This window comes from Thermobia domestica, chromosome 3 (assembly GCF_964235325.1).
Source record: "Thermobia domestica chromosome 3, izTheDome1.hap1.1, whole genome shotgun sequence".
Classification (NCBI taxonomy): domain Eukaryota; kingdom Metazoa; phylum Arthropoda; class Insecta; order Zygentoma; family Lepismatidae; genus Thermobia; species Thermobia domestica.
In genome coordinates, this window is record NC_137456.1 from 197,532,580 (window position 1) to 197,545,751 (window position 13,172).

Genomic DNA, 13,172 nt, shown 5'->3' on the forward strand with positions numbered 1-13,172 from the left:
CCAAACAACAACAATTTAGAGAATTATATTGTACGTAATGAGAATATTAAGTTTATTTTAATGGACTTTGTTAGGGTTAGGGGTTGATGCATATTTGTATTTAAAAATTAAATAATGGTGTTTTCCACTGTCCGTTATCTAGGGAACAATATTCCTAAGACCTAGGGGGACGCGGTGGCTCAGTGGTAGAGCGTTCATCTCCGGTGCTTGGGGTCCCTGGTTCTATCCCAGCTCGCGCCGTGTAGACTTTGTGGTGGAGAAACACCGTGCTCGTGGGTTTTCTCGGGGTTCTCCCGTTTCCTCCCACTTTCTTTATTCCACCATTTCACTCATCTCTTATCATCACCGTCTCCTTTAGCCTAACCGGCATAACCGTGGGACGTAAAACTTAAAGATTTCATTTAATTTTTCCTAAGTCCTAGGAAGATTAACTTTGGTAGGCAGTTAGCCTATTGCTCAGAGGGGTGGACTAATATAATGTGTGTGTGAAATTCCCAAATGGTGGACTGCGGAGTTTTTTCACCATCAGAATGGCAAACCTCAAACCCCAGAAAACCTAGAAATACGAAATTTTGTAGGTAGATATAAGATATTCTATTATTCATAAAGGTAATACAAATTGTTAAATTTTAGGTGGTATTAGTACTCATTTAGATAGTATAACTGTAATATTTCCATTGTGCGGTAATATTTCCTTCACACTAGAATATAATGTAGTACTATTAAAGTGGTTCCTAACGACCTCCGTTGATTATCATGTGTATATGATTCTCATAACAAAATACCTATAGATAAGAATCGAGTCAGCCCTTACTCAAAATTACTAATCTTTCCTTTTCCCTTGTATTATATCAGGTAACCAAGGAAGTTCGTGTGGTTTTCGTCACTCATCAAACACGACCCACAAAAATCTTAAACATCCATTTTATTCTTCGAAATAGTCATCATTGGCTTCAGTGACACATTCCAAACGAAACACAAGCTTACAAATGCCTTTTTGAAAAAAAGATCCTTTTTTTGGAGTCTAAAAATTGTGATACAGCCTTTGTGACATCGTCGAGTTTTCGGAACTGCTGTTTCCGCAGGTGGTTACCCATGGCCAAAAACAGGTAATAGTCCGATGAACCGATGTCCGAGGAATAGCATGAATGTTTTGATCGTCTCAGTAGGTTTTGCCGTAAGAGGTTTGGCAAGATCTTAGAGGAGGAGAACTCCTCTTCTGTTGCCTAGTGCTGGTTGCTTTGGAGCAGTGCAGCTGAAGCTCATTGCAATTGTGACGAGTACATTTCGGCTGTTATGGGTTTTCCGCTTTCTAGATATTCATAGTGGACTATGCCAGCGCTGGTCCACCAAACACATAGCATTCAACACATAGCAACAAATACGCACCTTCTTTTGTTGAATGTCCGGTTTAGCAGCCAATGAGACAATCAGAAGCCGCTCAGTTATGTTTCCTCCAGTTATCATCAATTATCATCAGTTATCATCAATCCAGTTACGATCAATTTTTCATCATATGTCAAGATTTGATCTAGGAACGAGGTTTTATTATGGCGCGAGAGCAACAAGCAAATATTTAACCGATGAGCATGTCTCCGTCGGACAGGACATGAGGAACTTTGCTTAGCTTTCATGTCATCCCAAGGTTATGAAGATATGATCGAAATGTTTCGTCAGATACTCCAATCCTGTGTGTTAGCTCATATAAAGTTTGATGAGGATTTGTGCTTGATTTCCTCCTCCAGCATGACTTTGTCGAGAGTGGATGGACGGCCAACACGATGCTTGTCTTCAAGGCTCTCGTCTCGGAAGAGAAGCAGAGCTCCTTCGTGGCCAAGCGGTTAACGTAGACGCCTTCGGCGTGGGAGACCCGGGTTCAATTCCACGTTAATCAGTAGGTTCCGTCTCATATAGCCTTGCTCCTGAAAGGGACATTATACTCAAAATCAACTCAACTGGAAGAAATGTAGCTGAGCCACTTTTCAACAGTCGTTCACTCACTGACGTCCCTCGAAGTATATTCTTCAAGCGGCTTCTCCATCTTTGTTTCCTAATTTGTACTCGTAAAGCAAAATACGCCTCAAAATGTCCCTTTCCAAGGAGATGCTCTTTCGAAGATTGGGCTTCCTAAAAGAACCGATAGCGAAACGTGCGTAGCACTGCACAACTCCCTAATGTAAACATATAACGTCATTAGAATCAATTTGACTACACTAACGTGACAAAAGTAATTGTTGTCAAAAACAACAAAAGACTTTCTTGGTTATCTGATAATATGTCACCACGATATATTCCCCATATAGGGAGTAAATTATGGGTCCCCAGTCATTTCAGGATGAGTTTAATGTTTCATTCTAAAGAACTTCTTCTTGGCTTAGCATCCACTCTTCTAGGGTACTCTCCTATATCCGCCTATGCCGTAAAGTTTTCTTCCAACTGATATTAAGAGTTTTATTCCAATTTCCAAAGCATCAGTAAAAGTACCCACACAGTACGAGCCCTCATTGTTTTAGTAATATCAAAATAATTTTAATCTGAATAAAGTTATACCGAAAAACATAACATTCAGCCTTATTATAATCTTTGGGTGGACGGTTCCTAATAACGCAAACTGCATTTCCGTTCGATTTCGAAAATTGAAATGAAAACGAACAAAATAGTCCTCAAAAAGAGCCCAACAGTTCTTAAACTGAACCATTTACAAACAGAACCATTTCGAAATCGAACCTTTCCCAAAGCGAAGCGAACCGGTTTTTGGAACAGCTCTAGACACTGGTGATGAATTTGTTGTTACGCCTTCTTGTACTAAGGTATGTATGTAAGTATGTATGTAAGAGCATGTATGTAAGGGCATGTATGCATACGGCAGCATGTATGTAAGACTGCCGGCCTTTTCTTTCTCAATCTTGACTCTCAAATTCTTATGGATGTTATTTAATCTTTTTAATAGGTAATCCAGTTGTGAATCGTCCTTGTACAAGAAAAGTACTTCGTCAACATATCTATAATATCCAATCGTACCAAGTTTTCGTTCTTTCTAACAATGGTGACAAGGGGTTTTCCATAACCAAAGGGAATAAATACGTCATTATCCCAAAAGATATGTACAGGGAAAAAATCTTTGACAAAGTGCAAGGAAGTCCTTGTGTTACATTGGAGTCTAATCCCTTGCAAAAGCAACAAGACCATTTCTAGATCTCAAACAATGGAAAACTGAGCTGCTTACGTCACGGCAACACATACAAGAGTTTTGGCGTGACGTCACAGGTCCGTAGCGCTCTGTGAGTGGCATTGGAAGCTTCAGGGATCTTTTCATACTGCAGTTTCTGACGGCAAACTACAAATAAATTTAGTAGAATAGTGAAAGGTAAAATGGCAAAATAAGTAATACACTTACTGTATATAAACGTAACGTGTTAATAAGACCTATTTTCCTAGCTTGAAATATATTAATGGTAATTTATAATGTTCTATCATTACAAATATTTTAGATACTGATACACTTAAGGAGGATTACTTTACTATTGTATTACCCCAAAAACATTAGAGGCTAAGCACTATATCAGTTCATGCGCAGATTGAGAATATCTAGGCCATATATAGCTTTTCTTTATTTTGAAGAATTTGAATCTCCATGCTATTATACTACGGCTACAAATAAGCACTTTCTGCACCAAAAAGCTCTTAATCCATTTAAAAATATTCATATCCTATTACATCCGTTCATTTTTTCTACTATTTACTCTGTGCATATTAGCAATCAATCACCCCACACTATTGCTACAACTATTCTTATCTTAATGCTACAATAATCGTATTATATAGCGCTTTACTTTCTTATATTTCTACAAGGGAAATGTTTTGTGGTCACCGCGGTGATTTGAAGCTGAAGGAAGCTGTAGTGAATAGAGGCAGACAGATGATTGGGCTGCCGAAAGACCATCATAAACAAGATAAGTGCTCGAGAATTTTTCTTGTGACCTAGGCGCCGGTTCTCAAACCTAGGCACCATAATAATACAATTTTATACCTGGGCCTTCATAATTTTATTTTTGATTTAACGTATTTATGAGACAGACTCCTATTTCTAATCTCTCTGACTACCTGTCGTCCAGAATTTTTCAAGCCTGAGCAAGAGGAATATTGACATAAATTCATTATGTGTTACTTATGTTGTTACTTTAAAATTTCAGGTTTTCTTTTCAATAACCTCACACGAAGTAGTGTTCTAAGTATACAAACATAAGTTTATTTATATTCTTCTCCCCTTCAGATAGGCCAGTATCCCCGGGAGGCTGCCCCTAAACTTTTTAAGGTAGGCTTGCAAATAAATATAATATGGTGATTAAGTATAATATGGTTGGATTAGCCCCCCTACATTTTTGGAGTGGCTACAAGCCTGCCCTAACCCTTAATTGGTGACGAGGTCCCACGGACACCGGACACCATTTTTCTTCTCCCTCTAGCAGACGATTGACCGTGAATACATGCCACTCCTAGTGCATTTCTCGCTCGCAATTGGCTACAAGTAGCCACCAAGCCACAAGTAGCCAAGTAGCTAATCCAATAATTCATATGATTGAAAGTAGAATTTTGAAAGAACGGAAACTTTGTATCGTTCGATATTATGGATATGTTGACGATGCACTTTTCTTGTGCAAGGACAATTCACAACTGGATTACTTATTAAAAGAATTAAATAATATTCATAAGAATTTGAGATTCATGGTTGAGATAGAAAAGAACGGCAGCCTTGCGTACCTAAATCTTAATATAAGAAGGCATAATAATAAATTCATCACCAGTGTCCACCACAAGCCAACAGCAGGTACACAGAACATCCATTATAAACCTGCACGTTCTTTAGGTACCAAAGGAAATATTTGTAAGAATTTCTTTTTGCGTGCCATACGTCTTACTTCCTTAAAAACAGATTTACTGACAGAGATTAAATACCTGATGAAATTTGGTAGTCTGAACGGGTACCTAACCTCATTATTAAATAATTAGTGTAATCAGACACTCAATTCAAAAGTTATTACACGGATCCCAATAAAGAAATCGGGTATTTACAAAATAAAATGAAGTTGCCAAGAGAGTTATATAGGCAAAACGAAAAGAAAGTTAAAAGTCCGAGTAATGGAAAACATTAGAGGTTTGAAAGCGGAAAATCGGCATTTATTTTCGTGTTTCTAAACGGCTGAAAACGGAAAGCCACTAAACGGCTGAAAACGGAAAGCCACTAGGTGACTTGTAGTAACGGTATCTCACGGAAAATAATATTGTCTAGGGCGCTCTTGTTCCACATTTCGATTATCTTTTATCTATTGGAAGATATCGCATAATTACTGTAAAATTAGCTGTATTTTAATTTCTCCAGGATGAGGCCTCTTAAAAAAAAAAAAAGGTGTAATTTGGGGATGGCTGAGTGACGGATGGGAGGCGGTTAGTACAAAATTTTCACAGCATTGGCATGACAGTAAAAATAACATAAGTTATGAAGCTTCGAACAGAAAACAGAAAAGGCGCACAAATTGACTCCGCCATATTTAGTTTGCTTCAACATCATCTGGAGATCACTAACGTACTTGACTTTTTTTTTTTTTTTTTTTTTTTTTTGTACACAGCTCTTCGCCTTTTTAAGTCCGTTTCTTTTTATTCCTTGATGTTTTTGTTCTTTTTGTTCCTGTTTTTAACCTCCGTGACCAAGACTTCAGGCGAGAGTCGAAAGCTTGGAACCCTAAAGATTCAAGAATTACAGAAACTTTAAGTAAAATGATAAAACAAATAGTTTACCTTTGAGTTCGTTAGTTAACCAATATTAATTGTATTTTGTTGATAATCATAATTAGTGTGCCTTCCTATTTTTTGCTTTTGTTTTTCAGTGTACTAGAAATCCAAGAAGGAGTGGAGTACCATGTTCGTTTTACGTGTGAAAAGCAATCAATGGCTCTTGTAATAACGCTACCTCATGAATTTCCTATGGAAAAACCTGCTATGAAATTATCACACTCAGTGAACCATCCATGGGTAAACGATGACAATACGATTACCAACGCGCCAGGTCTCATTAATGTAAGTAATTCGAGTAAAAATGTATAATTATGCATATTTACAGTAAGAATATATATTGCGAAAATTCAACTTGCAACAACTTATAAATCCTCCATCCAAAGTTGTGTTTATCTGTCTTTTTTTTCTTTCTTTCTTTCTTTTCCTCAGAAAGACGTAAACTTGCCTGCAATATTCTCGCCACATTTGTTTTCTCTTTTATTCTTCACTTTGTTGCTTTCTGTTTTTGATTGGTATGGGAAGTATTACCTAGGTATACTTTCCATACCACGGTTTTCCATTCCATAACACGGTTTTGAAATGGAGTAGTAACATTCATTGTCATCAATAAAAAGAACGCAGAGGATGATTTGTAGAATTCTCTTTGGAGGAAAATGCCGCACACTACGTGTCTAAATTGGAGAAACTGCCTCGTGTCAAACATTTTAAACATGCCGGAGAACAAGATAATCCCCAAACACAACCGTGCCTCACACAGCGTAATTATCAAGGAATTTTGCTGGTAAATCATCACATCCTCCCTACAGTCTTGATCTGGGGCTATCTAACTAACACTTCTTGAGTTATCTAATACCAGAAATAACACGTTACTAAATTTGCAATTCCAACATTCTCCGAGGTGCTAATGTATTCAGTGATGAAAATTTTCCGATTCATAAAAACATACTCCACTTATTCCTACATCGTTGTTTAGTCGTGATGTGAGGTGGAAAATTTTCTCTATATTTTTCCGAAAAATTTTCCGTTAAATATCAGTGATCAAGTAACAATTCCTCAGTATTCATAAAATTGATTGAATTCATGTATAAACATGTTAAAAAGTGAAAGATCGTTTAAAGAATCTGAAAATTTTCATGGTTCCGACAATTTTCAGTACTATGTAGGAACAAGTGAAACAATTTTTCATGAATCGAAAAATTGTCTGTCCTGTACAGTGATGAAAATTTTCCAAAAAATTTTGAAACGGAAAATTTTCCGATTCATAAAAACATACTCCACTTTTCTTAACAAATAGTGATCAAGTAACAGTTCCTCAGTATTCATAAAATTGATTGAAATCATGTATAGAAATGTTAAAAAGTGAAAGATCGTTTAAAGAATCTAAAAATTTTCATGGCTCAGACAATTTTCAGTACTATGTAAGAACAAGTGAAACAATTTTTCATGAATTGAAATATTTTCTGTCTTGTATGGAAAACTTCCAGAACTTTTTGAGTCGGAAAATTTTAATCAGTTTGAAGCAAAAAGTAAAACAAGTTTTTGTGAATCAGAAAGTTTTATTGCTCTGTAGAAACAAGTGAAAGAAATTTTCATGAATCGGAAAATTTTCATCATGATGTAGAAACAAATGAAAAAACTTTTCATAATCCGGACAATTTTGGATATTATGTATAGTGATGTTTGGTGGAAAATTTTCCACTGTATTTAACTGCACATTCAGCTATAAAATTCAATTCCTGTAGAGGAAAGTTAGACAGCAACAAATTATAATTTTCCAATTAGCTTTCGGGAACCGGAAAATTTTCTAATATTTCAAGTTAGGAAGTAAAAATATACAGTTTTTTTCTGTGTGTGTGTGTGTGTCTGTAAAGTGCAGGGAACATACATTGAGTTCGTACAGAACAAATATCCCATTCCAATATTTAAAATGTAACAAGATATTGAAAAGAAACCTTTGTGAGCTTATCAATTTCAGAAACAGAAAATTCCACTATTTCTTCACATGTAGGCCTGCCTGTGTAATGAAATAACTACAAAAAAGTTTCTTATGAAGTATATTTTTGTAACAGAAAATAAGTGTAATAATTTGATTGTTTAACACTCGTAAATCATAATTTCAATATTGGAATTTAGTATAATCAACATCTTAGAGTAGATATTTGTATTGTAAAACTACCATATTATGTATAAAAATGTATTAGAAATAATGACGATTAGATAGAACAAGGTACATATACACACACGCACACACATAGAGAGAAAGAGAGAGAGAGACAGAGAGAGAGGAGTTGAATTGAGTTGATTTTGATTTTAACGTCCCTTTCAGCAGCGACAGTATATAAGACGGGACCAACTGATTAACGTGGAATCCGAACTACATGAGCTCCCGCTTGGAATCGAAGCCAGGTCTTCAATGCCAAAGGCGCGTATGCTAACCGCTTAGAAATGAATTAGCTCGCAGAGGAAGAGAGAGAAACACTATAAAATTTTACTTCCCAACTTGAAATATTAGGAAATTTTCCGGTTCCCGAAAGCTAATTGGAAAATTATAATTTGTTGCTGTCTAACTTTCCTCTACAGGAATTGAATTTTATAGTTGAATGTGCAGTTAAATATAGTGGAAACTTTTCCACCAAACGTCACTATACATAATATCCAAAATTGTCCGGATTATGAAAAGTTTTTTCACTTGTTTCTACATCATGATGAAAATTTTCCGATTCATGAAAATTTCTTTCACTTGTTTCTACAGAGCAATAAAACTTTCTGATTCACAAAAACTTGTTTCACTTTTTGCTTCAAAATGATTAAAATTTTTCGACTCATTAAAAAGCTCTGCAGTTTTTCCATACGAGACAGAAAATATTTCGATTCATGAAAAATTGTTTCACTTGTTCCTACATAGTACTGAAAATTGTCTGAGCCATGAAAATTTTCAGATTGTTTAAACCTTTTTACTTTTTTAACATTTCTATACATGATTTCAATCAATTTTATGAATACTGAGGAACTGTTACTTGATCACTATTTGTTAAGAACGGAAAATTTTCCGGGAAAATATAGAAGAAAATTTTCCACCTCACATCACGGCTAAACAACGATGTAGGAATAAGTGTAGTATGTTTTTATGAATCGGAAAATTTTCCTCCTCATTGTACAGGACAGACAATTTTTCGATTCATGAAAAATTGTTTCACTTGTTCCTACATAGTACTGAAAATTGTCTGAACCATGAAAATTTTCAGATTCTTTAAACGATCTTTCGTTTTTTAACATTTCTATACATGAATTCAATCAATTTTATGAATACTGAGGAATTGTTACTTGATCACTGATATTTGTTAAGAACGGAAAATTTTCCGGAAAAATATAGAAGAAAATTTTCCACCTCACATCACGACTAAACAACGATGTAGGAATAAGTGGAGTATGTTTTTATGAGTCGGAAAATTTTTCGTTTGAAAATTTTCCGTAAGATTTTCATCACTGTTCCTACATAGTACTGAAAATTGTCTGAGCCATGATAATATTCAGATTCTTTAAACGATCTTTCACTTTTTAGCATTTCTGTACATGAATTCAACCAATTTTATGATTGCTGAGGAATTGTTACTTGATTACTAATATTTTTTTAGAACGGAAAATTTTCCGGAAAAATATAGCGGAAAATTTTCCACCTCACATCACTAAATGTATTGTTTCAGGAAAGGCGTTTATAAGCTTACCAGGAAGTTTATATACAGTGTCAAATTCACCGGAAATTATGACAGGGATTACAAACTTTCTCTCACTCCCACCGTCGAGAAAGGTAATAAGGTATTAGAGATGGAACCCTAACGCTGAACAAGGCAAGATTGTCGTGAATCAGATTTACACATGAAACAATTCATCGTATTTTTCTCATTTGTCATTGATATTACTTACAGTATCTCAGTACTTTTATCTCAACATTAACATACATATACCTAAAATAAACAATGAAAATTATTTATCAAATATGCGAATTGCAGATTTAACTCAAGCGTTTTATGCACAAGTCATCAAATGGTAACAAGAAAAGTAATAACAGTATCCTGTAAGTTATCGGTGTTCATATTCATATTGTAAAGCTGAGTTGGTTCCTTTGTCCTTTATACAAACCCACGGCCTTTGTTGAGGGAAGAGACAGTATTCTATATAGAATTTCTGAAATGTATATTTAAGAGTGGAAGGGTTTCAAAATTCATAAAGGATTTCAAAAGTCCTTTAAGCTAGAGAACACAAATAGTTTTACTGTGCTCCAAGTTGTAAACTGTTCAGTCCTTGCGAAAAATGAGTACTTGTGCAACTGATTAAACCAAGGATCGACGGTTTCAAACCCGACTTAAAGTTCTAACTTAATCTGTGACCTATGCAACCCGGATGTTCAATATCGCCTTCACAAAAGCTCTCAATTGACTTCTGTCCTTAACCAACTGGATCCAGTTTCTACTCTGTATTCCTATTTCTGAGAGATTTATCTTAATATTGTCCTCCCATCTGCACCTAGGTCGTCTTGATGGTCGTTTTCCGATTGAGCTACCAATTAAAACTTTAAGCCATACCTATTTTCTTCCATTCTGCTTACATGAGCTACCCACCTGAGCTTTCTCGATTTGATGACCCTAAGAATGTTTGGTAAAAGTATAAATTATGTAGTTCCACGTTATGAAGTTTCCGCCATTTCCCATTCTCGTTCCTCTTGGGTCCGAATATTCTTCTCAAGATCTCGAACATTTTCAGTCTACGTTTTTCCCTCAGAGTAAGCGACCATGTTTCGTAACCATACGGAACAACAGGCATGATTATCGTTTTATGTATTTTAAGCTTCAAATTCCTCGATAGAATTAGCGACGACAAAAGATTTTGAACTCAATATTAACACGAATTTCTTGCTTTTAATCAACAGTTAATTTCTTTGTGGATATGGTTTTGGTCTGTTAATATTGATGTTAGGTATTTGAAAGTATCCACTTTATCAATAGTATTATTTGATATTTTAACGCATCCATAATTTGCAGTATTACGATCCCGACAAACTTCCATGTATTTAGTTTTCTCTGCATTTACTTCTAAACCCATGTCCCTGCAAGCGTTTAATAAGACCTCTGCATTTCTTTCTATTGTTCTATCATCCAGTGTTAAATTTACATCATCAGCATACGCCATAACCTGGTGAATACTATTCAGCTGTAAGCCCTGGTTGCTATCTTTGATTTTCCTTATAGCGTACTCCAGGACAAAGTCGAATAATAATGGTGACAGCGCATCTCCTTGTTTCAGGTCATTCTCGACGTAAAAACTCGTGGACAAGAATTTTCCTACCCGGACTTTACTTTGGGATTCATTTAAACATATCTTAATTAATCTAATTAGCTTTTTCGGTATTCCAAATTCTTTAAGAATGTTGTACAATGTTTTTCTCCTAACCGAGTCGTAAGTCATTCTAAAATCAATAAATATTGATGAACCAAGATATTGTATTCCCATTTCTTTTCAAATATTTGTCGAATGGTAAATATCTGGTCGATAGTTGATCGATTTCGTCTAAATCCACACCGATAATCTCCAATAATTTCCCCTGCGTATGGGGTAGTCTTACTAATAGAATGTTCGAGAGGATTTTATAGAATATTGACAGAAGAGAAATGCCTCGATAATTATTACATTCAGTTTTGTCGCCTTTCTTGTGAATTGAAAAAATGATTGATTCTTTCCACTCTTGTGGCAATTCTTCCTTGTTCCAGATAAGAAGAATGAGTTTGTGTATCTTGTTCCACAATTTTTCCCCTCGTGCTAAAATTAACTCAGCCGGAATTTCGTCTACACGCGGAGATTTTTGTTCCTTTTAATTTTTTAAATAGTGATTTCTACTTGTATTTGGTTAGGCTTTGGAATGTACGGTTCTGCTGTGTGCATTTCCCTTCTCCAGGAACATTAGTTTTGGTTGCGTGTTAAGCAAATCGTCGAAGAAGCATTTCCTTCTATTTAAGATGTTATCAGTATCAGTAAGAACTATTCCGTCAGTTTTCTTTAATATATAGGTGCAAGGTTGATAGCCCTTCCTAAATTCGTTGGTGTCCTTATGTATGTCCCGAATGTTTTTGTTTTTACTATTATCTTCAAGTTCTTTAATTTTATCTTTCAAAAAATAGCTATTCTTTGTTCTAAAAATTTTGGAAGTTTCCCGCCTAATGTCTACGAAAGTCTGTGTAGTTATTTCGTTTGGATTTTGTAGCCAACCCAATTTTTAAAGTTTTCTCTGCTAGTTTAGTGCATTCCTGGTCGAATCATCGTTTATTCCTACGTATTACTGCGTGTCCCAATGCTTCTTTTACTGAAATTTTAATGCTGTCTCTGATTTCATTCCACGTATCCTCAACACTAGTGCACTCCAAATCTTCTAAAACCGAGAATCTATTCGAAACTTCAATATGGTATTCCCTTCTCATCTGGGTCTCCTCTAATTTCTTTAAATTAAATCTCTCCATTTTTAAACATTGAATATTTCCTTTATTCAACGATAATCTCTTATTATTGTTGCTGTCAGGTTGTGATCAATGTGACAGTCAGCTCCTCTAAACGACCGAACTTCAGTTATGCTAAATTTTCCTCTTCTGTTTACCAAAACGCGATTAATTTGGTTATGTATTTTTCCGTCTGGTGAGGTCCAGGTATATTTATGAATGTCGCGATGTGGGAATTTTGTACTTCTCACGATAGGGTTTTTGGATGTTGCAAAGCTCACGAATCTCTAATACCGTTGTCATAACTTTCTTTATGCAGACTTTCGTTCCCTATAATCGGTTTGGAAATATCCTCTCGTCCTACCTTTGCATTGAAATTTTCTAATAGAATTTTTATATGGGATCACGGAAGTTGGTAAATTATCTATTCTACTTCTTCGTAAAAACTGTCTTTTATATCGTCATCCTATCTTCTGTTGGGTCATGTACATAAAAAAAAATCACACCACCGACCCTTAAGAGTAATACAAGGAAGTCTAGCATTAACAAATTCAACCTGCTTAATTGCTGGTATTATTCGTTTGTAAATGAAAAACCGTGTTCTTTCTTGGTGATTTTTATTCCTTCCACGTAAAAGAATGTACAATTTCCGAACCTCACAGTCCCCTTTCCTTCCCACTTAACTTCCTGAACTCCTACTAGGTCTATCCTGTATTTCTCTAACCCATTCATTACGGATTTCAGCTCGTCTGTCCTATAAAGACTTTTAATGTTCCATGTTCCAAATCTTATGTCCATTTTATTTTGCCGAGGCTTCTGTGAAAGTTTCTGAGCAAGTGCCTTTTTTCAGGATAAGATTGTTAGCATTACACCAAACCTCCACACTGGAGGACC

The 13,172-nt window shown here is 35.5% G+C and overlaps 1 protein-coding gene across 4 annotated transcripts in view; it reads left to right on the forward strand.

Annotated features, from left to right (window-relative positions):
- Positions 1 to 13,172, forward strand: part of Vsp37A (Vacuolar protein sorting 37A) — a 360,401-nt gene that overhangs the window by 49,245 nt on the left and 297,984 nt on the right. For all 4 annotated transcript variants that reach the window (XM_081752085.1, XM_081752084.1, XM_081752086.1 and 1 more), the window contains exon 2: positions 5,886 to 6,075. In XM_081752085.1, coding sequence (XP_081608211.1) covers positions 5,886 to 6,075 — 190 coding nt within the window. The remainder of the gene's footprint in view (positions 1 to 5,885; positions 6,076 to 13,172) is intronic.